This window comes from Ctenocephalides felis, unplaced genomic scaffold, assembly GCF_003426905.1.
Source record: "Ctenocephalides felis isolate EL2017-DRISC unplaced genomic scaffold, ASM342690v1 CF-g0.4_SCAFFOLD_01170, whole genome shotgun sequence".
In the NCBI taxonomy this organism is placed as follows: domain Eukaryota; kingdom Metazoa; phylum Arthropoda; class Insecta; order Siphonaptera; family Pulicidae; genus Ctenocephalides; species Ctenocephalides felis.
The window spans coordinates 34,307,947-34,332,857 of record NW_020537324.1 but is presented as its reverse complement, the minus strand read 5'-3'; the positions used below and the strand labels follow the sequence as shown (position 1 = coordinate 34,332,857).

Here is a 24,911-nt window from a genome sequence, read left to right as displayed (position 1 = left end):
GACCCGCAATTTTGACTTCAGATTGTGTTTAGTGGTAAAAACTAAATTGGAAAAAATATGCCGCACACATAATAAGAACAACTTTTTTTCGTAGACCTGTGTAATTAAAAGCTGTTATATGAATTTGCAATATATACGATATATATATAATATATAAATTTAAAATTCAATATGATATAATATTTCATTATTGAATGCGGGGGTTACATGGGCAACCAAATTGGGTTTTTGCAACTATTATTTATATGTTATAGAAGAAACTTTAAATGCTATCAATAATATTTGTTAATATTTTTTTCTAAGTAACTATAAATCTTATCATTTTTACCTGCTTTTTGTGTTACAATTTTTAACCCGAGAAATAACTAACTTGAAAAATATAATGTTGGTGGATATTAACAATAAATTAAAAATTAACTTTATAGATATTTTTTGAATTATGGTTTGAAAATCAATTATTTTTGACTAGAGTTGCTAATATAAACCAAAAAATACATTTAAAACCATACATTTTTATGATTCTTCATTCTTTCCACACTTGTACTATATACATTTATATGATTATTTTTTTCTTCCCACACTTGTACTGAAAAATCATTAGTTTTAAGGAATATGATTTATTTAAGGAAAGATGTGATAGTAAAAATGGTTTTTCCAAAAATATAACAGTTAAAATTCAGTAGTTCAATTTTAAGTAGTTAGTATTTAGTAAATATTAAGATAACAAATTAAAAATAAAATGTAAAAACGTAATAAAAAGATTTCAGTCAACCTATTTTGGACCGGTGGCAATCGAATGCGCACTCCCGGGCGCGATCCGACTACCGCTCGCAACGGGGGCTTTTGGCTGCTGAGTTTCCTCTCTGGCCCGATTCGCCCCTCCTTAGCCAACCTGCCACCTCAGGCTCCCCCAAGGTGTCCATGTCGATTGCGAGATTAGTGCGGACGCTCAGTCACATGCGCTAAACAACTGCCATTATCCCAATCTCAAGGCTTCCACGAAATCCGACCTCCCAGAAGCTAGGATTACAAGAGACGCCACGCTCTCGGTCAAAATACCAACACTCAGCACTTTTGACAAAAGATGAATGTTAGCACATTACACATAAATGGTATTCTAAAATAAAATGTTAATTGTTATCAAAAGTAGTAGAAGAAGCTTCCAAGTTCACTATTAATAAATGTTAAACGCATTTCTATTATAGCCTATCTATTTTACAAGTTAGATCCTAAATCAATATCACCATATAAAATGTTGTACTTTCGACCGAGAGTGTGGCGCCTCTTGTAATCCTAGCTTCTAGGAGGTCGGATTTCGTGGAAGCCTTGAGATTGGGTTAATGGCAGTTGATTAGCGCATGTTGACTGAGCGTCCGCACTAATCTCGCAATCGACATGGACACCTTGGGGGAGCCTGAGGTGGCCAGGTTGGCTGAGGTGGGGCGAATCGGGCAGAGAGGAAACTCAGCAGCCAAAAGCCCCCGTTGCGAGCGGTAGTGGGATCGCGCCCGGGAGTGCGCTTTCAGCGGCCACCGATCAAGACGTGCTGACCGAAATCTTTTTTTTTTAGGATAAATATACTATTTTATATATTACTTATTTTTAATATATAAGGCAAAGCTTAAGCCTAAGAGTATAAAAAAAAATGCATGCGGGCGCAGTGGACTCCAGGGCCTCATTTATAAAATACAATTTATGAAGACAATGAAGCACATCATATATATAAGCCAAAAAGATGCATGTGTATTTAAACAAATGATATTATTAAATAATTTTTATTATATATTATAATTCCTATTCTATTTACAATTATATTAAATTTTAAAAGTGGCGGAATACAAACATCATGATGTTCTTACATAATATCACGATATTAATTGGTTACGTTCGTTAGTCAGATTACATTGTTGATTTAAATCATATTTGATATGCAATAATAATTTTCGACCTTTGTATTAAATACATTATAAAAACTTTTTAACAGAATTTTAACTGACTTAAAGCCGTTAAAACCTATTATTGATGATTGAAACATATTTCCATTTTATTGAGGCTTATTTTCTGTTGACCATTATATTATCAGGTTCAGTTGCATACCGCTTCTGAAAAGATAAAAGAACATTTTTCAATATAATTGAAAAAAAAAATATATAAATATATATTAGAATATTATTATAATAATATTATTTACATTCGATTACACTTACCTGAAGAAAAAAGTCATTTTTATGAAAGTGTAAATAAATATAAATATCAAACCATATTTTATCAATAAATTTATGTGTAATTATTTAGGCATTAGTGGACATAGACATAGCTCAGTTAGTAGCATGTCCGACTCACACGCCGGAGATCGTTGGTTTGATTCTTGGCATATTCTATAAAAAAAATATGAATTGTAATTGAATACATTCGTATATAGAAGTATGTAAAAATGGAAAAAGTTTGATAGAATCCCAATATCATATAAAAAGTTCGATAGAATTAGAAGAAGACTATTACTGGTATAAGAAAAGAGAATTCGTAAAATTAAGGTAATGTAAAATATTGAATAAAAAAGAATATAAAAAATAAAAAAATATGTAGGTAACTAAATGTTAGTCCAAGTCCAAGAAAAAAATGGCCAATGGTATATTTATATTACATCTCATTAGGTTATATAAATGGCCATAATTTCATTGTTTCCAAATGATTGACACGATATAAGTTATCATTGGAACGATATTTAAAATGTCTAATTAATGGATATGCCTCAAAAGGTTATTATAATATCGATATAAAAAAGTTTTTGAATTATGATATGCAAATGAGGAGCACAAATTGAAAAAAAAAACTTATTTAAATACCAAATTCAGACGATATAAAAAAAAACATGCTTATTGTTAGTACAATACTGCAGAAGCTGCCTTGAAAAGTGTGTCATTTTTATTACCATAATGATGGCCATTAGGAAATGAAAGACGAACCATCGTGATATGGAATTACTTAATAATTAATTAACAGTTTTAAGATAATTGAAAACATAATACCATGGTATTTATATGTTGTAACGCGATTTAGATTAAAATATTAATGATATTACGAAACTAATATGTATAAGTTAAACACATTCTTAATGCTTAATAACCGTAAAATATGCTAAATAACAGTAAAAAAATAGTAATTGCGAAGTCAATGGCATTATAATAAATACAACTACATTATTTTACAACCACCTTATATGCTAATAAGTTGTTGCTAAAATGTTAAATAATCAATAAAATAGTTGTTATTTGTAATGTTGTAATATTGGAAGCGCCAGTTGTAATAAGTGGAATGAACCGAAAAGTTGCATGAAGTTTGCGATATGTGTGAATAATCGGCTGAAGCAGTAAACTGTAATTGACGAATACTAGTCATGGAAGAGTGGCAAAATTTTGTGTACATATTAACGTCTGTATTCGACTTACGTTTAAAAAAGTAACAATTTGCGTTTAAAAATTATTGAATTTGAATTACACTTAAAACTTTTGAAATAACCAAAAAAATTTATTGTTGTCAAGATGTGACATGATGATATAAAATAAGTAGTTGTATGGGGCATTTTGCCTTAAGACAAATTGCAAAGACTTCGCGAAGCGTGGAAAAAATATACTTATTCAGTAAGAATTAAGATTTAGCTATTTAAATAACTTATTTTCATTAAAAACTATTCTTAGTTTCTTACAAATTTAACATTATGACTGCAGGAGACGACAACGTGTCGACATCCTGTACCCCTGTACCTCTCACCTGGTGGGGCTGTCAACGTGTCGCACACTGCCGGATTTCTTTTTAAACTCTGTTTTATTCAGTAATCAGAAATACATAAAGATTCCTAAAATCTAAATTGACAATATTTGAGAGCGATGTCTAAGTCTAAGAAGAACTCCAGTTAGATCTTCTTAGTTTAGCAATTGATATGATAATGTTATATTGAAGCTAATCTAAGACTAAATCTAAAGGCCATTGACGTTTCAATCTTCTTACGCCAAATGGTTGGGTAATGTCGCCTATTGATGGGTTTGAATGTGAACACTGTCGAACGTACCACATTTATTTTAAATCTATTTTCAAATTATCAGCATAGTAAAAACAACTAATTAGTCGAAGAGCTCATAGAACAAAAGACACGCTACCGCCACTGAATTAAGTACTGGTTTGGTGTTTTTTGAACATTTTACTCAAAAGGTAAGTTTGTACATTCGTATTCTTACTTTTATGCATTTTAACGCATATATTTTATGCATATTTGCAATAAGCTTCAAAACTATTTGGTTCTAGTTTGTTTTATTAGTCGCCTAAATGAAATAATAACATCAGTTATAAACCGGTTAGCAGAAAAAACTCAAAAATGATGATGATACAATTGAATTAGGGAAAAATAAAACTATTTTTTAAATAAAACGTTTAGCGTAGTAAAACGGTACTGATCTAAAGTCCTCCGCAGTCAAGATGTTGATTCGTTTTTAGTTTAAAACGTATGTAATATATACGAGTATACTAATGTTAGCAAAGAAGTATAATGTAGTAATAACAATCAATTCAGTTTTGTAAAATAAATCAAAATTTTTCATCAGTTGTCTTAGCTGTACAACTTGACGAATTTTTAGACTAGTTTGACGAATATACTCGTTAGTGGGCATCTATTAATCACGTGATCGATTTTTTAAGGAATTTTTGACCTTCCCTCTCCCTTGGTGATGTGCGGTGATATTCAAAATTGCCTCCCTCCTTCACCAAACATCACGTGTATTTGAGAATAAAATCACGTAGTTACGAGAATAAAATGTAAAATGTTAGATTTTTTTGAAATTTTTGGATTTTTTTTTAAATGCAGGTAAAAAATAATTACACGCATTATCTTACTATACCCCTCCATCCCCAACCATCTAGTAACCAGTTATTAGTTAACTTACCATTATCCTGTATTTTTCTTTGCAAGCATATTCCGTTTCGTCGACGTCCTGGTAGCAGTCTGATCTGTAGCTTTCGGGCAAGGTTTTACCTTCGAACTCACATAGTTTGTGAATAGGCCTTGATCTAAAATATAATAGATAAAGGTTAGCAGAGTAAAATAGTATGATAAACATATTTTTGAAATTATTTAAAATATTCTACGACTTGTATATGATAGTTGTTGCATAAAATATATTTGTTTCCCTTTGCATGCCCGCTGCCCATTACCAACAAGCATTTGAAATTAAGAACCAAATTCTATTAATTAATTAATGAGCGACAATTTCAAACCGCTCTGGCAAAAAACAAAATGCTTGTAAATATCAAATGGAATCTCAAAACCCTCACAGGTAAATGATTAAAATGGGTATTATAAGGTGTTAATTGAAATACGAATTTTTGAGGGTAAAAGAAAAAAGTTTCATGCTGTGTAGAGATAAATATGAAGTTTCAATTCAATAAGCACAATCTTATTAAGTATTTTATTCTATTATTAGCTTCTTCGAAACTAAGCTATTTAGTTATAGTATATAATTTAATTATGATAGTGCCAGATAGTGAGTTTTTCTTTAGTCTTTTTCGGGGTTTGAATTTAAATAAATTACTTTACGAAAAAGGGCAACAAATGCGTCATAAGTGTTATATATGATTTTATAAATATTTATGAATGTATAGGAATTCTCATTTAATATCTAGCAATATCCGATTCGCTAATTTTATGTTTTCACGACGTTTCTAGCCATTCTGAATCGAATGAGACCAAATTTGGAAAAAGTATGTGTGTGTGTGCGTGTATGTGAACAGATTTTTTGCCGTAAATCGACCTTTTCTCAAAAACGGTTGGACCGATTTCAAAAAATTAAAAGCCATTCGATGTATTTCGATAAGGACTAGCGTTTCTGTGTTTTAAGTGACGATCGGTCAAGCCGTTTCTTTGTAAATAGTAGAAAAATGGAAAAAAATCGTCCACGTTTTAGCCCGCAATTCTTAATCGATTTTGAAAATTCAAAAACCGTTTGAAAGATATTGGTTGGGAATCGTGCTGATTAGTTTTTGGTAAAGATCGGCCAGGCCGTTTTCTTGTAATAAAGTTTTTTAAAAAAAAAATCGACGATTTTTATTATTATTTTTTTGACGGTAGATACCAAAGTCTTCTAGATCATACTAAAATATTACAGCCCTACGACAACTCGTTTAGCTTTAAAAATTCATAAAAATTTGCAAAAATTAAGATCGTTTTTTTGGCTTTTATCAAAATTAGACCTTTGATTGACGTTTTCTCAAAAACACCTGAACCGATTTCAGAAATTTAAAAGCCATTTGATGTATCTCAATGAGGACTATCGTTTGTCAGTTATGTAAGACGATTTGCCAAACCGTTTCTTTGTGATTTGAAGAAAAGTGTTGAAACTTTTCATCCACATTTGAGCTCAAACTACCGAATCGATTTCAAAAAATCAAAAACTGTTTGAAAGATATTTGTTGGGAATGATACTGATTAGTTTTAGGTGAAAATCTACCGAGCCGTTTTCTTGTAATTAACTGTTGAAAAAAAAATTGAAGCCGATTTTTATGGAACTTTTTTTGGCGATATATATCACGGTCTTATAGAACTTGCTAAAATATTACTGCCTTACAAAAGGTAGTTTAATTTTAAAAATTCATCAAAGTTTGAGTAAATGAGTAGTTTATTTTGACGTTTGTTAAAATTAAAATTAAATGATTTACTTGGTATAGCAATAGATTGCTTGCTCTTAATGAACATACTAAATCATTAACGTCCTACGAAAACTAGTTCAATTATAAAAATTATTGATTTGTGAAAATTTGCTTTTAGAAAATACTCCGAGTTAACGTGTTCGTTTGTTTTCAATTAAGTGTAATAAATTCACTCGGAATACTTCTAATCACTCATAAATTATTTGTTTATCATTGATTAAGCCGATTATTTACACATATCGGGATGTTCATGTAACTTGCCTCAAGGCTAAATACCAATACCAACTAGTTTTAGATATTATCTTATATTCAAAATAAACACTTTTTTATATATATGATACTTTCACTAAAAATAATAATGTATGATGCTGTAAATTAGAGATGTGTATGGTAGTGTGTATATGCCCTGTGTATATAAAAAACTAAAAAAAATGAAGTAGATACCTAATATCTAGAGTGTTTAGTTTAAAACATTATTAATTTCTAATAATAAGTGATATTATTTTTATATATAATATATTTAGTTTAAAACATTATTAAACTCTAATAATAAGTGAATTTCTTTCAATTTTCAAATAAATTATAGGAAAAATATGGATAAAATGTTACATGGATAAAATGAAACTTCGGCCTTATTTAAAAATTGGCTAGTTTCATTAACGTTTCCAAGACTCTATAACGCCATAATAGTAATCCTGTCAGATGTTGAGCGTCATTGTCACATTGTTGCAGTAATCAGTTCAAACATGTTTTGCCTCTGAATTGCATTTAAGCTTATTTTCCTATTCATTGATATTCGTACCTATTTATTATCATAAGAACCCTAGTCATTGTGTTATTTTGTACCAGTTAAAGTTACTCTACTAAATTGAAAAATGTAGAATGACAGTGATAAATATACATTTATTTATATTATAATTACGATTAAATTTGCTTTAACATTTATGTTCGATAGAATAAATGATTAAATTTATTTTAAATGCTTTTAAACGCAGAGCATCGTAGTTTAAGTAATTAGTTACATGATTAACATAATTAAGACCTATATATTGTTATTATTTCAGCTGTTGCTCACCGTACTATCAGCTTGTCGAAACCAGTTGGTTTGTGGGTGGGACAGTAGAACACATCTGGTGTATTCTTATCAAACACGATTGATTTCCTCATCATATCACCTCCATAAGCAGTTGCTATCATACAAGCCAGTAAGACAAAACTAAGTTTTTCTGAAACAACAATAATTATTTATATGATTACTATTATCGTACCTATTGTTCAAAGCCCCATAATGCTCTCAATTGCAAATTCTTTTTAAAGATCAATACGTTTCTTATATATATTATTATATGATATGTATTATGGTTTTTAAATTTATGGACTAAGAACCTCATTTTTTTGCTAACAATATTTACTAAATTCAATTGGTTTATACAACATTTCAGGGATATGCGATAACTCCTTCTTTGGGAACTTAACACCTAATTATTCTTCAAATCAAACATCCAACAAACATCAAAACGCACAAAAGCAAGTATGTATTTTCTTGATACATTTTCAAAAGTAGTTTTCAGTGCTTTATTAGGTTTGTTGGGTGTTTGATTTCTGATGAAAAGGACATCCTATATTAGTAGAAGAGCCAGTGAACTATTTGACTAACCTGTTTTCACAAAGCCAGAAATTTTTTTAATGATATTTTATTATCGCCCCATTAAGAAACTACCATTCTGGCAGTCATTCCGCGGTTGCGTCATCATCCCTTCAATTTGTGAAAATGTAAAAAAAAATTTTTTTTTAACTTGCTCGCACAAGGCTCAAATTTTGAGGGTGTCTTCTTTTAACTGTTCAAAAAGCATATGTAAAAAGCCAGCCCATTCTGACGGTTGCAAGGGTCTGCCAGACGAGTACATAATAGTCACGATGCGCAAGGGTGTGGGCGCATTGCCATACATAATTGACTAATACCCTTGTATTTGAATAATTTATACGCCATTTTGAAGGTCATTTTGATATCTTGAAGGTCATTTTGAAAACATCCGATATACCAAACTTCAACTTTGTATCTCACCTTATGGCCGAAATATCATTGAAAATATGCCAAAGTGGCCCCTTTTTCAAACTCAATTTTTGGCGTAACCATAAAAGATATCGAAAAAAAAATTACATGATTCTACTCATATTGGCTCAAACCACATAATGTATAGTAATAAATGCTAAATAATCCTTTATTATTAGCTAAAAAGGATAAAATAATTTTTCAATTAATATTTTCGGATAGTGCGTTTTGTTTAATTACTTTATTATTAGCGTTATTTAAAAGCTAATTGTTTTCTCTTTTAGTATTGCAATTTTTCAATGTGTTCCACAAATTTGATTTAAACCATATTTGCAGTACTACAAGAGAAAACAATAAGCTTTTAAATAACGCTAATAATAAAGTAATTAAACACAACGCACTATCCGAAAACATTAATTGAAAAATTATTTTATCCTTTTTAGCTAATAATAAAGGATTATTTAGCATATATTACTATACATTATGTGGTTTAAGCCAATATGAGTAGAATCACGTAATTTTCTTTTTGATATCTTTTATGGTTACGCCAAAAATTGAGTTTGAAAAAGGGGCCACTTTGGCATATTTTCAATGATATCTCGGCCATAAGGTGAGATACAAAGTTGAAGTTTGGTATATCGGATGTTTTCAAAATGACCTTCAAAATGGCGTATAAATTATTCAAATACAAGGGTATTAGTCAATTATGTATGGCAATGTGCCCACACCCTTGCGCGTCGTGACTATTATGTACTCGTCTGGCAGACCCTTGCAACCGTCAGAATGGGCTGGCTTTTTACATATGCTTTCTGAACAGTTAAAAGAAGACACCCTCAAAATTTGAGCCTTGTGCGAGCAAGTTATAAAAAATTTTTTTTTACATTTTCACAAATTGAAGGGATGATGACGCAACCGCGGAATGACTGCCAGAATGGAACTTTCTTAATGGACCGATAATAAAATATCATTAAAAAAATTTCTGGCTTTGTGAAAACAGGTTAGTCAAATAGTTCACTGGCTCTTAGACTATATCTCTGGAATATTGGATTTAAAAAATACATAAATATTTTTTAAAACAAAAAAGGAGGTTTTTAGTTTAGAAATTTAAAAATAATAATCAATTCTAGCTGTTAAGTACACTTATGCTTACATGCATTTTTTAACTAACAAATGGAAATAGTCAAAAACAATTTTGTTATATTATATTATGATATATTAGAAAAGTGATATGTATGTAAGTATGGATAAACTGCATTTTGGGAAAGTGATAAAATAGATTTTGATGATTAGGTTTGTATTTTTTATGCGCGAGAGTCCATCATAGTTTCAAAAATACGCCGAAATAAGTGCTAAACTAGCCATTTTGGTGCTAAAATCATTTTATATAAATGTTTTTCAAAATATGTCATTTTTTATAATAGATTGCCATATCGTACGTATAATTTATTCATTAAAGTCCTTACCAATAAACAAAAACGTTCAAATTCTTATAAGATTCAAAGAATGCTTGTAAGATTCCATTTAAGTAAACATTTCTACTATTCCTTGAAATTTGTCTTTGAAGAATTCAAAAATCAATATTAGAGAGTTACATATTTAAATGTACTACATAAAATTAATAAAAAAACTATTTTATATAAAAGCTATTCAAATACCAGATACCTGTATTTAAAAAACCTAATTTAAATTTCAGTGATAATATAATTATTTAATTACAGCGTATTATATTCTTATACAATATAATGTTCTGTATTATATACATTCTTGCCGACTATGAAAACATTTCTTAATTTTATGATCGGACATTTCAGATGAAACAATTTGGGCATTGCCGTTGTGTATAATTTTGGGCTTCGATTATAATTAATATATATTTTAAAAAATTTAAGAAATGTATAAATCATAAAGAAAATATTATGAATAGATCACCAATTCGGAAATAATAAGATTACCGTCAAATCATCATCATAAAATTTAATTAGTTCAAAATACATCACTTGTTATAGAAAATTGTTTTGAAAAATCATCTATTATTTTATTATATTGCTGCAATAATTTCTAAATATACAAGAAAACAAGTTTTTATTGTATATTCATAATGTGTAAACTTATTATTTTTTCCATTGTACATCGATTCACATCTATTTAATTAGAAAAAAATAAAGAGGTGTATAAGGAAATAACATGTCCTCCCACACAAGATTCACACACTGTTTTCTATTTTCACTAACAAGAGAAAGTTTATTAGATGGAGAATATATATATTGAAAGGTTTGTAAACAAATTTCATGATGATAGATACTATTCTTACGATATTTCGATTTAATATTGCTGAATTAGTGATGTAATCATGAAGTTTTCCTTGTAATTACTTATACAAAAAATTAATATAATTGCATATGTGCAGAAACAAACGAAATCTCACACGATAGCAACCTTGTCCCTGCCACGTAATTTTATAAACATTATTAATTGTATAATAACTGCTAATATATGAAAGCTGCCACAGTACTTAATGAATTAGCCCTTTTATAGGCTCTATTATCCGATAAGTTTGAAAACACATGTATAATTGCTTAATTCTTATTTGCAAGATATTATGAAAGAAAACTAAAATATGTTTCTTAAAATAATTTTAATAAATCCATACGTTTCGAGCTCCTATTTGACTCTTCCTCAGTCAAATGCACGCACGAAGAAAATTATAATATAAGGCAAAATTAGAGTTGAAATATTACACATAAAGTAAGGCTTATCTTATATATAAAATTCTTATGTAATTATGTATGAAAGGATACTCGTCCTAAACGATTATTTGGATTTTGATAAATCTTTCTAAAGTTTGTTAAGGGAATTTTTAAGAATTATTTGAAATATAGAAAAATAAAAAAAAACGCTTATCATTGTTTGACATTGAAAATATTTTGATATGTGAGAACAGTCATCTGCCAAAAATGTCGATTCATTTGAAATTTGAATTTAGTTTAAGCGAGTATAGACAATATTAGTTTATAATATCCATATTGATGATTATAAATAAGAAAAATGTAATATCTATAATATTATTGCCAAAAACTAGCTCATTGATAAAATGATTTAAAATTTTGTTTCATGTGTCAAAAATTCATTTGTTTCATCATGATCTTATAGATTGAACATTGCCTTATGAACTATATATTACAAAATAATTCACCTAAGATTTTAACTGAATTAGTAATGTTTAATGAATTATTAGAAAGAAACATGCAATTTAGAAATTGTAGTTGCCAAAAGGCAACTAATATAGGGTACGCATTTATAAAAATTATAGACTATTATATATTATAAAAATTATTGAAGCAATTATGTTGGTTGGAAATAACAAATGTGATATTGTTCTTTTACCGTAGATACTATATTTATTCTCTCTAGAATTGTTATACTGATAAAAAAACTGCAGTTTCCAATACGTATACACCTTATGCTTAAATGGAAGGACATTAAATAGAATATTAAAAAGTATAGGATAGGATATTAAAAAGTTTGGAACTTAAATAGTAGACGTGGGTACAGGACAACGTCTGTCGGGTCATCTAGTATAAAAATATAGTGTAAGAAGTGGTCCACTGAGAAAGAGTCAAATTGGGACTCGAAACGAAATAATTTTAAGAAACATATTTTAGTTTTCATTTTATTTTATTATCTGGATGGATTCCTGTCGAGATATATTTTGTTTAATCAACATATTTATTACAAATCAACATATTTATCACATATATTATATTTAAATTATTTATATATATATATATATATATATATATATATATATAAATAGCCTATGATTTTATTCTGGATAATATGAAAGTCTTCGCAAAATTGGATTAGTCATAATCGCTAATGCAAATTTCAAGAATACGTTCTCAAATTGAGTGCCGTTATTATACAATTAATAATTTGTTTGTAAAATCACGTGGGAGGGACAAGGTTGTTGTTGCTATCGTGTGAGATTTCGTATGTTTCTGCACATATGAAATTATATTAATTTTGAGTGTAATTAATTACAAGGAAAAATTTATGATCACGTCACTAATTCAGAAATATTACGTGGATATATTATAAGAAAAGTATTTATCATCATGAAATCTTTTTCACTTAAGTTAATATCCTTGTGGACTGTAGATATTGAAATCAATCCAGTGTTTACATAAAAATAGGAATTTTGAATTTTTATAGCTGATTTTGTATTTTTTTACATTCGTTTTCCTTACTACTTGAATTGTTGGAGGAGAGTGTATATATTAGGAGACCCCAAAAGCAATTTTGATACGGGGCTCTGCTAAGGGACCCTACGCCCTGAGTGTATTAATTGATTTTGTTCAATGTTTTGGTTTTTTCTCATTAAAAATTAAATGTAAAATTATGTGTGTTTTTTCCTGATTTGAATTTGTTAACTTGCTGAATTAAGACACACATATTTGAAATAATTAAATTGTTTATTGTTTTTTATTTCGGCTATTTGACTGCATAAAACATTTCGTAAACAAAAAAATCTAAAGTTTATATATGTATATATATAGATATATGTATGCGTTATGTGCAAATAAGCTTGTGGGTGGATGATCATGACAGTCTGCGCCCACATTTAACTTAAAATTTTGATATTTCTTCGTTAATATAATGGTTACTAACCAAATTTTAATCTTCATGTTGAAAAATAATGATATATTCACTAAAGGTCAATTTAATGTTTTTTTTTTCCAAACTGAAAGCACTAACATTTTTCTATAATATACATTAAATTGATATAAACTTGAATAATGTTAATAGAAGAACTAGTAAATTATATTAATAATAATATAATTTGTATAATATACGGTTAATAAAAAAAATTTTATAATATTTTTTCGAACATATGTACATATTTACACATATATACACACACATATAATTATATACTTTTATATATATATATATATATATATATATATATAAGATACTAACAGAATCAATTATTCCGATCACATTTTCACGAACTGATAAGAGAAGAGAATAACATTTTATTTACACACACATTATTTTTCACAAAGACTTCACCAACGTATATCTCGTAGTAGCATAAGAAACAATACATTGCGCAATTACGAATATAAATTAAAGAAACTAAAAATCTTACCCATATTGTTTTCTTTAATAGAACTTTATTTATTATAACTTATATTGAGTATTTTGCTGTAAATGTTAACGTATAACCTTCAACACCTGAACTGCACTGAGCGAAAACTTGTCCGTCCATCAACCGAGAAAGTCGCTGCTGCTTTGGACGTAACACTTGAAGATGGAACTCTGAGAAATCGACCATCTCCTATATGTATTCTTCACTAACGGTTTCTTGACGGTTGTTGGTAATTCCGCCTGCTTTTGTTTTATTCTTTGAGAATAGAAATAGCACATGCCTAAGCTTAATATCACCTTTTTCTATTCATTTGCTCAGTTTTCATACATGTAATTAATTCTATGTAATCTCATAAGATGTTGCAAAATGAAATTTTTAAAATCATTTATTAATATTAATAATAAGGCAAATTGCTGGGACTTCCCGTACCGTAATTAAAAATCTTGGTACAGAACCCAAAAAAATCTACAAAAAATGTGTATACATTATTTAACTAATAACATGTTGCAAAATAAAATTTTTCAAATCATTTATTGATATTAATATATAACTAGTGGCATCGTGGCATAATTTACAAATTGGCATCGTGCCATAATTTACAAATTGCTGGAACTTCCGGTACCGTAATTAGAAATCTTGGTACGGAACCCAAAAAAATTTACACAAAATGTGTACATATTATTAAAATTTCTATAAAATATCTGATAATTTGATGTACATATTAATTATGTCCAATAAACATCTTGGACCGCCAAAAGACATTTTCTTAACTTATTTTTATTGAGACTTCATAACCGCTGGGCCTGCTTTCATAAAAATGTGAACAGTTCTTCATCTTGTTTAAACAAGTAAAATATTTTTTGAATTATTAAAATCGGACGCTCCGTTCTCAAAAAATGAGCTATCATTTTTGGCACTTTTTGCTCCGTATCTTTGGAACGGCTAGACCTGCCTTTGCCAAAAACTAATCAGCACGTCTCCTTATCAATACCAATCGAATGTTTTTTGGATTATTCAAATCGGTTGATCGGTGTTCCCGAAATCGTCGACAAAATTTCATATCCGCACACGCATACATACACACACACATATACATCCATTTTTTCTAAATGTAAGGTATGCCAAAATATTCAGAAACCTTTGGAACGTAAAGATATATAAAAATTTTCATTTTCGATTTTTTATGCGATTACTATAACTTACCCTTACCGGAAGTATGCATATAATATATATTGATATAATAAAAAATATAAAGTATGCATTATACTTACTTCAGGTTTTTCATAAAATAGTATCTTCTTTTTATTTATAGCGATGAAAAATTGTTCTTGCCGCTAATGTATTATATTTCTGTAATTTGATGTATGTTATAGTAATCGCTCAAAAATCAAATTTTTTTGCATATCTCAGGGGTTTCTGAACAATTTTGTATACCGTAGAAAAAACGGATGTATGTTGTGTGTGGATGTAAATTTTTTGTCCACGTTTTCGAGAGCAAGGATCAACCGTTTTGAACCGTTTTTCAAAATACATTCAATTCGTATTGACGGGAGAACGTGCTGTTTTTTGGCAAAGGCAGGTCTAGCCGTTTCAGAGATACGAAACCAAAAGTGCCAAAAAAGCTCTTTTAAAGAGAACGGATCATCTGACTTGAATGATTCAAAAAACATTATGCTTCAAAAAACATTATGGGTGCTGAGCCTACCCATCAATCCTCAAAATATGATAGGGCCTAATAGGTGTAACTTAACCACTGGCTGCCTACCACAAAAAAACGAGCCCACCCATCAAAAATTTGCTTCCGACGCCACTGTGCTTGTGTTGACATCGTGAAAGAATGAGATTTTTTTCTGGATGTAAAACATTTTTTTTTATAAAATTAAAAATTTAATTTTAAAAAATATATTAATCGGAATTTCACTTCACTTATTAATCGAAAATAAATAATTTTAACTATACCATTCAGTTTTCTTAGAAATATGGAATATAATTATATTCATTCTGTCTAGGATTGATTAAGTTTTGTTCATTTACTTTTATGTAAACTTACATAAACGTCATTGTCCAATTTATAAGCTCTTATATTTTGTCTATATAAAACGAATAATAAAAGTTACAGTCAGGGCAGGATTTAGAAATTTGGCGCCCTGGGGCAGTGACAAAAATGCCGCCCCATTCCAGGATTTTTACTTAAATAGTTTTTATATAAAAAATCATTTCAAATTCATTACGTATTACATACTATAAATAGTGGTTCTTGGCATCACACATTAAGGCAAATTGCTGAAACATTCTGTACCGAAAATTAAAATTAAAAAAAAATTGAAACATTTTGAAAACTTTGAAAAAATTGAGTTTTTTATATTTTTCTAAAGCGATCGCGCTGCTTTGGCTGCGTAGAGGCATGTAATTTTCAGCACTGAAAGCTTCGGTAACTTGCCTTAAGACATAATGCCATGCGTCACTAGTTTAATTTTTATTTTGGCGCTATAAGCTTGAAAGTGCACAAATTCGTCATCTTAAGAGTGCTCGAAAACTGAATAACATATATTTCTTAAACTTTCAGCTTGTTTACCAATCTTTTATTAGCAAAATTGCCAAATTATGCCGCCCCCGAAAATTTGCCGCCCTAGGCAGTAGCCCTGACTGACCCTACTGTAAATCCAGCACTGGTTACAGTATTTACAATAATATATATATAAAAACATTCATAATTCTTCGAATATTTCATTATGATACGAGAAGTTCTAACGACTCATGCACAACTAGTTTATTTAAAAATTGTATTCATTATAACTATATAACTATCAAGGGGAGATAAAAATTATTATGTGAGAGAGAGTTTAAAATTCTGAAGACGTTTAATAATAGAAAAGTTTATTACCACTCGATGTGTTAATGTATTCCTGAATTTGGTTATAGTAGTTTTTTCATACACCTTTCTTATTTCAACATATTTTAAAATGGTTACAACACTAATAACACATATTTGAGCTTTTCAACTTTTTAGATGTTAATATAACATGTTAAAATAACTGGAAAAAAATGTGGAACGCTTCACGATTTTGCGTGTCATCCTTGCGCAGGGGCCATGCTAATCTTCTCTGTATCGTTCCAATTTTAGTATATGTTCTGCCGAAGCAAGAACACTTCACAACGTTCCCAAATTGTATTTATACTTAAACATTCTAGCTATACGCCACAACGCGAGTTAATCGCGAGGGGTTGTAGCGCCATCTGTTAGAATTATGGTGACAATTTTAAATTCAATCTTACAACTTATTATTATAATTTGCATGTTGAATAATATTTAATGAAATCAAAAAAAAAATGTGGAACGCTTCACGATTTTGCGTGTCATCCTTGCGCAGGGGCCATGCTAATCTTCTCTGTATCGTTCCAATTTTAGTATATGTTCTGCCGAAGCAAGAACACTTCACAACGTTCCCAAATTGTATTTATACTTAAACATTCTAGCTATACGCCACAACGCGAGTTAATCGCGAGGGGTTGTAGCGCCATCTGTTAGAATTATGGTGACAATTTTAAATTCAATCTTACAACTTATTATTATAATTTGCATGTTGAATAATATTTAATGAAATCAAAAAAAAATGTGGAACGCTTCACGATTTTGCGTGTCATCCTTGCGCAGGGGCCATGCTAATCTTCTCTGTATCGTTCCAATTTTAGTATATGTTCTGCCGAAGCAAGAACACTTCTTAACGTTCCCAAATTGTATTTATACCTAAAACATCCTAGCTATACGCCACAACGCGAGTTAATCGCGAGGGGTTGCAGCGCCTTTAAATTCAATCTTACAACTTATTATTATAATTTGCATATTGAATAATATTTAATAAAATCAAAAAAAATGTGGAACGCTTCACGATTTTGCGTGTCATCCTTGCGCAGGGGCCATGCTAATCTTCTCTGTATCGTTCCAATTTTAGTATATGTTCTGCCGAAGCAAGAACACTTCACAACGTTCCCAAATTGTATTTATACTTAAACATTCTAGCTATACGCCACAACGCGAGTTAATCGCGAGGGGTTGTAGCGCCATCTGTTAGAATTATGGTGACAATTTTAAATTCAATCTTACAACTTATTATTATAATTTGCATGTTGAATAATATTTAATGAAATCAAAAAAAAAATGTGGAACGCTTCACGATTTTGCGTGTCATCCTTGCGCAGGGGCCATGCTAATCTTCTCTGTATCGTTCCAATTTTAGTATATGTTCTGCCGAAGCAAGAACACTTCACAACGTTCCCAAATTGTATTTATACTTAAACATTCTAGCTATACGCCACAACGCGAGTTAATCGCGAGGGGTTGTAGCGCCATCTGTTAGAATTATGGTGACAATTTTAAATTCAATCTTACAACTTATTATTATAATTTGCATGTTGAATAATATTTAATGAAATCAAAAAAAAAATGTGGAACGCTTCACGATTTTGCGTGTCATCCTTGCGCAGGGGCCATGCTAATCTTCTCTGTATCGTTCCAATTTTAGTATATGTTCTGCCGAAGCAAGAACACTTCTTAACGTTCCCAAATTGTATTTATACCTAAAACATCCTAGCTATACGCCACAACGCGAGTTAATCGCGAGGGGTTGCAGCGCCTTTAAATTCAATCTTACAACTTATTATTATAATTTGCATATTGAATAATATTTAATAAAATCAAAAAAAATGTGGAACGCTTCACGATTTTGCGTGTCATCCTTGCGCAGGGGCCATGCTAATCTTCTCTGTATCGTTCCAATTTTAGTATATGTTCTGCCGAAGCAAGAACACTTCACAACGTTCCCAAATTGTATTTATACTTAAACATTCTAGCTATACGCCACAACGCGAGTTAATCGCGAGGGGTTGTAGCGCCATCTGTTAGAATTATGGTGACAATTTTAAATTCAATCTTACAACTTATTATTATAATTTGCATGTTGAATAATATTTAATGAAATCAAAAAAAAAATGTGGAACGCTTCACGATTTTGCGTGTCATCCTTGCGCAGGGGCCATGCTAATCTTCTCTGTATCGTTCCAATTTTAGTATATGTTCTGCCGAAGCAAGAACACTTCACAACGTTCCCAAATTGTATTTATACTTAAACATTCTAGCTATACGCCACAACGCGAGTTAATCGCGAGGGGTTGTAGCGCCATCTGTTAGAATTATGGTGACAATTTTAAATTCAATCTTACAACTTATTATTATAATTTGCATGTTGAATAATATTTAATGAAATCAAAAAAAAATGTGGAACGCTTCACGATTTTGCGTGTCATCCTTGCGCAGGGGCCATGCTAATCTTCTCTGTATCGTTCCAATTTTAGTATATGTTCTGCCGAAGCAAGAACACTTCTTAACGTTCCCAAATTGTATTTATACCTAAAACATCCTAGCTATACGCCACAACGCGAGTTAATCGCGAGGGGTTGCAGCGCCTTTAAATTCAATCTTACAACTTATTATTATAATTTGCATATTGAATAATATTTAATAAAATCAAAAAAATGTGGAACGCTTCACGATTTTGCGTGTCATCCTTGCGCAGGGGCCATGCTAATCTTCTCTGTATCGTTCCAATTTTAGTATATGTTCTGCCGAAGCAAGAACACTTCACAACGTTCCCAAATTGTATTTATACCTAAACATCCTAGCTATACGCCACAACGCGAGTTAATCGCGAGGGGTTGAAGCGCCATCTGTTAGAATTATGGTGACAATTTTAAATTCAATCTTACAACTTATTATTATAATTTGCATGTTGAATAATATGCATTTTGCAATAAAAAAAAAAATGTGGAACGCTTCACGATTTTGCGTGTCATCCTTGCGCAGGGGTCATGCTAATCTTCTCTGTATCGTTCCAATTTTAGTATATGTTCTGCCGAAGCAAGAACACTTCTTAACGTTCCCAAATTGTATTTATACCTAAAACATCCTAGCTATACGCCACAACGCGAGTTAATCGCGAGGGGTTGAAGCGCCTTTAAATTCAATCTTACAACTTATTATTATAATTTGCATATTGAATAATATTTAATAAAATCAAAAAAAATGTGGAACGCTTCACGATTTTGCGTGTCATCCTTGCGCAGGGGCCATGCTAATCTTCTCTGTATCGTTCCAATTTTAGTATATGTTCTGCCGAAGCAAGAACTCTTCCCAAAGTTCCCAAATTGTATTTATACCTAAACATCCTCGCTATACGGCGCAACGCGAGCTACTCGCTTAGGGATGTATCGCCATCTCTTATCATCGGTTCATAATGATATTCAATTATTAAATATTCTTTAAAATGATACTTTTTTTTATTTACGTGTTGAATAATATTATTTTTTGTGACATCTTAGCGTAGATGAGTTTGAATTACAATTTGATTCATCATCGTCATCAAATCCATTCATATTTCTAAAAATTTGTTTATATATTTTCACTCACCTCAACGCCGTGTTCAATTTTAATAAACCCGTGTCTGCGTATAATTTTGCATAGTAGTTTCGAGTGCTTTCTTTAATAAGAACTGATTCAACTGCTTAGTTTTATAATTTAATATTTCAGATAGCCATTACGTACATTTTTTCTCTTTCTAGGTTTCGTTTCTTCGTAATTAATTGTTGATTTTTTTCGATGATTTTGATGGATTTCGAGGTGATATGTTGCAATCAGCTAGTTATTTTTATACTAAACATTCTATACTCGAAATATTGGTATGGCAAAACTACATTTGCCGGTTCAGCTCGTATAATATATGATATGCATTCCGTTAGTACAATTCGTTTTATTAACGGATTTAGTAAGCTACTAGCGGATTTTCTGTGAAAACTGTCACATTAGGGAAAAACCTTGTGAAGTTATGATGCAGTCCAATCCGTTCATTTGCTAATGATAGATATCTACGCACACGACCGCACGGTGATGCTTCGAGCAATTTGAAGATCCTTTTTTCCACTAAATTGTGTACAGAAAAATGTCTTCTATATTACGTAGTAACAAGTTTGTACGATACTTTTGCGGGATTACTCGCAATTTAACATTGAATGTAAAAGACACCGCCAGTAACACAATTCAACAAAATCTTTATGTTTGCAGCGGCTCAGCCCAGTGAGTGACTAACCTATAATGTTCTTGATAGCATTATGCAATATATTCAATATAATAACATTTAAGCTATTAAGATCAGAATAAGCATAGTTAAATACCTATGATCTATTGACCTGAACACTTGTCATAATTCACCAGCAAATGTTTTCTAACACTGTTATATTAATTGGTCAATTTAAATTTCAGTGGATTTTCTACCTCTATTGCTTCATTTAAACCAAATGAATTCAACTTAGATAAATCTTTACAAAGAATTGATCAAGATGTTCGACGATCAGGCAGGATTTCTAAAAGAGATATTGAAGAAGTTCTGGATGAAATACGTCATAGTCGATCTGCAAATAGTTCTCAGTCTTTACTAGTCATCCGATGTTGTGGTATGAATTATATTTTAACTGTGTATTAATTTGTTTTGTAGTTTGATTATGAACTTATACTGAAATGCAAGTGAAAATGGCATAATTTCTTTAAGAGTTGAGAAATTGACTGAATCTTTGAATTTTTTTTATTAAAAATGGCCAAAATAAATTGGTGTTAGTTATAACAGATTATATCTAAGTATGCACAAAATATATTCAATTAACCTTTCATAATTTGTGATCTCAAACATCTCATAAATTCATTGAATACAAAACTAAGCGAGGATATTTGATATAAAACCTTTGGATTAAATTTAATTAAATTCAGAAATGAAACATTCTAGAACAGATGTTAATATATTATATGTTATGCACTAATAATATATTTTATATATAATAATATTACACAAATAACGTAATTGCTAATATCTTCCTAAATATGGGAGTAGTTCTAGTTTTCATTTATAAAGGAAAGTTATAATGCCACATTTTAGATCATTTATTACTGAAACTATTTGATTTGTATATTTTATATGAATTTCATTCATTTATAACCTTCACACTTACCATACTGAGAGTAACAGTTAATGTATTTAATTTTGTATATATGTATATAATATATATGGTAGTCTGACCAAAGGCAGGTCTATGGTTTGAAAGCCCTTTTCCTTTCTTCTTTATTATTCCCATTACTATTTTATCATAAATCAACACTTTTTATACGCTTTTATGAAATTTCCTTTGCTAACTTCTGCTTCCATATTTCCTGTGCTTTTTGCATTAGGTTTCCTATATTTTCTCTTCTGCCAAGATAATTTTTTTTTTTTTATTATTTTAGTTTTTAACATTAACTTTAAGAATTTAACTTCAATATGAAGTAATTGTCAAATGTTTTATTTTATAATTAAATTAATAACAATAAATCTAGGAAATTTGGTACCTGAAGAATTGCCAGAAGTACGAACACGACTGGTAAAAGAAATATGGAGCACACTTGAGAGACTTAATGTTCCGATGGATGTATCTCACTATAATGCCCTGTTAAGAGTATATTTGGAGAATGAACATAAATTCTCACCAACTGAATTCTTAGCTCAAATGGAAGCTAAAGGAATTGAGCCCAATAGGTGCCTATATTTTTCTTTTTTTCTACCTATTATATCAATCTTGTGGCAACTTTCATATTATCTACAGGGTAACTTACCAGCGGTTAATATCACAATATTGCCAAGAAGGTGATATCGAAGGAGCTACAAAAATTTTAGAATTCATGAGAGAAAAACAGTTACCAGTAAATGAAAATGTATTCAATGCTCTTATAGTCGGCCATTCACAAGTAGGGTGAGTAACTGACACAATTTTTAACAAGAAATCAAATTTTTTACAAGAAATCAAATAGTACTGAAATGTATTCTTTTATCATATTATTGATATTATCAATACTATTTTTATATTTTTATCTTTTAGAGATATGGATTCAGCTAAAGACATTTTAACAGTGATGGGACAAGCTGGCCTTGAACCGAGCGCAGATACTTATACCGCTCTAATGTGTGGATATGCTAAAAAAGGAGATATAGAATCTATAAATAATATTCTACAAACCTGTGAAAGTAAAGAAATATATTTTTTGGATAAAGACTTTATGGATATTGTGTATACTCTTACAATAAATGGACACAAGGATAAAATAGATTCCATATTGAATTGTGTAAAAAAATCTTTTGGCTATAATCATGATGCAATTAATGTTATTTTAAGATTAATAAACAATGGTTATGAAGATGTCGGTTTAACAATAATGAAAACAATGGTAAGGCCAGACAAAATTGAAGAGTCTTCAAATAGCACTCTGGGTACATTCTTCATTCGACAGCTGATCAAAGCAAACAGACCTTTTGATTATGTTATGAAAATTGTTAGGCAATTAGAGGAGGAGGGGATAAATAATAAAGCATTTTCAATTGCAATGGAAAATGCTTTCCAACATGGAAATATGGAAACAGTTTTGGGTGCTCTTAATGAGCTAAAAAAGGCTGGAGAAACAATAAGACATCATTATTTGTGGCCCCTGATCTGTCGTGTGAGTAAAGAAAAGGATGATGAGAAAATCATTCAAGTTTTACGCATGTATATGCAATTTGATTTAATACCAAATGGAGAAACTTTGAGAGATTATGTTTATGAAAATCTGCAAGAGAAGAATCCGCATCGAGCCATCAGTTTGATTCGAACTGCAGGCCTTTCAGAAGCTTTATGTGCAAGCACTTCAGTTATGAATTTATTAGTAAATAACAAATTCAAGGAAGCCGCTGATGTAGCTGCTGCGTATCCAGCATATCATTCTCCTTATTTGATCCGGAGACCATTAAACTTATGTTTAGCGAAAACAGGTATGTAATCTGTATCTGTAAGAATAATTTATCATTTTAATTATTACTAAATTTCTTTTAACCCTCCGTCGGTCAGAGTGGTCTGGCCAGACTTTTTCCGACTTCAATTTAAAAAAAAAAATATTTCTAGTAATCCTATCGACTTGAAATTTCTTGACTTTTCCTAAAATTTCATTAGCTGTCGATCGATGAAAAAATCGGGACGAAAAAATGTACAGAAGGATGATTATAAGAATATTAACTTTTTTATACTTCGAACGATCGGAGTGGTCTGTCTAGACCACCCATACATTTTGTATGAAATATACGCTTTTTGATATATGTAAACTAGTATTTTGGCTTTTTTCTCATATTTTCTATTCAAACTGCGTTTTATATATTCTTTGCTATGTGTTGTAACATGAACGTTAGTATATTAATGATGAGAGTTCCTTGAAAACCTAACTTTTATTGGTCATCGCAAACATTAAAAATCGGATGAGTAATGCGCACATTATCAACAATTTTTCTACCCGTACTGCATTTGAAAATTTTTTTGGCAAACCTGTAGTGAGATTATATTCTCAACTTGAATTTTACAGCTCAGAGGCTTAAAAAGATGAAACACTAAAGTAGTAGTAGAACAGGAAACAGTATTTAGTACTGTGCCTCATAGAATAAGCTAGTTTAAGGAATTTAAATTACACATGGATCATGCACAACTTATGCAATGAATATAACTATTTACTTCATATTAACTTTATAACATGAACGTCTATTTTGTTTCCACTATCATTTTTCAATTTAAATCTCTTTTTTTTTTTAAGGTGACGTTGAAACGTATGTTAATATTCTTCATATTGTGAATGCCAATATGGAAAGACGTGAATCTGCAATGATGCAGCAAAAAAATGAAGAGGAAGATATGGCCACTAATGATCAGAATAATTTTGGCAAATTTAATAGTACTGGCTTAGCATTGACAGATCTGACATTTTTATCAGCTAAACAATGGAAACCCTTAATGGAATCAGTTTTGAAAGGTCTTATTGAAAAGGGCCTGGGAATAAATAATCACCAAGCTGAAATTATTCAAGAGAGATTAGGTGATAATATTACAGCAGAACTTTCAGAGAGTACGTTTCATCTGGAG

At 30.3% G+C, this 24,911-nt stretch overlaps 2 protein-coding genes and 12 non-coding genes across 15 annotated transcripts in view; 1 reads left to right on the top strand and 13 right to left on the bottom strand.

Moving 5' to 3' along the window:
- Positions 1-1,835: 1,835 nt before the first annotated feature.
- LOC113368084 lies at positions 1,836-20,534 on the bottom strand. Of its 2 annotated transcripts, none has more exons than XM_026609649.1 (4): positions 20,365-20,534; positions 7,772-7,922; positions 4,938-5,061; positions 1,836-2,102 (listed from the first exon to the last, which is right to left on the bottom strand). In XM_026609649.1, the coding sequence occupies exons 2-4, from the start codon at positions 7,891-7,893 to the stop codon at positions 2,055-2,057; spliced, it is 294 nt and encodes a 97-aa protein (XP_026465434.1). In that variant the 5' UTR covers positions 7,894-7,922; positions 20,365-20,534; the 3' UTR covers positions 1,836-2,054. The 2 variants fall into 2 exon arrangements, with proteins under 2 accessions (XP_026465434.1, XP_026465433.1); XM_026609648.1 differs by lacking the exon at positions 20,365-20,534 and adding an exon at positions 13,902-14,037.
- On the bottom strand, positions 16,943-17,049 carry LOC113368557. Its single transcript, XR_003366457.1, has one exon. It is a non-coding gene; the product is annotated as a U6 spliceosomal RNA (small nuclear RNA).
- Positions 17,228-17,334, bottom strand: LOC113368555. The gene has a single exon (XR_003366456.1). It is a non-coding gene; the product is annotated as a U6 spliceosomal RNA (small nuclear RNA).
- Positions 17,512-17,618, bottom strand: LOC113368553. Its single transcript, XR_003366454.1, has one exon. It is a non-coding gene; the product is annotated as a U6 spliceosomal RNA (small nuclear RNA).
- Positions 17,772-17,878, bottom strand: LOC113368552. The gene has a single exon (XR_003366453.1). It is a non-coding gene; the product is annotated as a U6 spliceosomal RNA (small nuclear RNA).
- On the bottom strand, positions 18,057-18,163 carry LOC113368551. Its single transcript, XR_003366452.1, has one exon. It is a non-coding gene; the product is annotated as a U6 spliceosomal RNA (small nuclear RNA).
- On the bottom strand, positions 18,342-18,448 carry LOC113368550. Its single transcript, XR_003366451.1, has one exon. It is a non-coding gene; the product is annotated as a U6 spliceosomal RNA (small nuclear RNA).
- On the bottom strand, positions 18,602-18,708 carry LOC113368549. Its single transcript, XR_003366450.1, has one exon. It is a non-coding gene; the product is annotated as a U6 spliceosomal RNA (small nuclear RNA).
- On the bottom strand, positions 18,887-18,993 carry LOC113368548. The gene has a single exon (XR_003366449.1). It is a non-coding gene; the product is annotated as a U6 spliceosomal RNA (small nuclear RNA).
- On the bottom strand, positions 19,171-19,277 carry LOC113368547. The gene has a single exon (XR_003366448.1). It is a non-coding gene; the product is annotated as a U6 spliceosomal RNA (small nuclear RNA).
- Positions 19,430-19,536, bottom strand: LOC113368546. Its single transcript, XR_003366447.1, has one exon. It is a non-coding gene; the product is annotated as a U6 spliceosomal RNA (small nuclear RNA).
- Positions 19,717-19,823, bottom strand: LOC113368560. Its single transcript, XR_003366460.1, has one exon. It is a non-coding gene; the product is annotated as a U6 spliceosomal RNA (small nuclear RNA).
- On the bottom strand, positions 19,977-20,083 carry LOC113368544. The gene has a single exon (XR_003366446.1). It is a non-coding gene; the product is annotated as a U6 spliceosomal RNA (small nuclear RNA).
- A 237-nt stretch (positions 20,535-20,771) lies between the features above and the next one.
- Positions 20,772-24,911, top strand: part of LOC113367118 (leucine-rich PPR motif-containing protein, mitochondrial-like) — a 9,436-nt gene continuing 5,296 nt past the window's right edge. The window contains exons 1-6 of the mRNA XM_026608748.1: positions 20,772-21,027; positions 21,214-21,404; positions 22,315-22,513; positions 22,581-22,727; positions 22,854-23,779; positions 24,586-24,894. Of these exons, the coding sequence (XP_026464533.1) occupies positions 20,894-21,027; positions 21,214-21,404; positions 22,315-22,513; positions 22,581-22,727; positions 22,854-23,779; positions 24,586-24,894 (1,906 nt within the window). The 5' untranslated portion in view covers positions 20,772-20,893. The remainder of the gene's footprint in view (positions 21,028-21,213; positions 21,405-22,314; positions 22,514-22,580; positions 22,728-22,853; positions 23,780-24,585; positions 24,895-24,911) is intronic.

Excerpts from the sequence above, each read along its gene's own strand:
- LOC113368084 (XM_026609648.1), bottom strand. Across the intron at positions 5,062-7,771 it reads TTCGACAAGCTGATAGTACG|ATCAAGGCCTATTCACAAAC; the intron begins GTGAGCAACAGC and ends ATTATATTTTAG. Across the intron at positions 2,103-4,937 it reads AAGAAAAATACAGGATAATG|AAGCGGTATGCAACTGAACC; the intron begins GTAAGTTAACTA and ends TTATCTTTTCAG.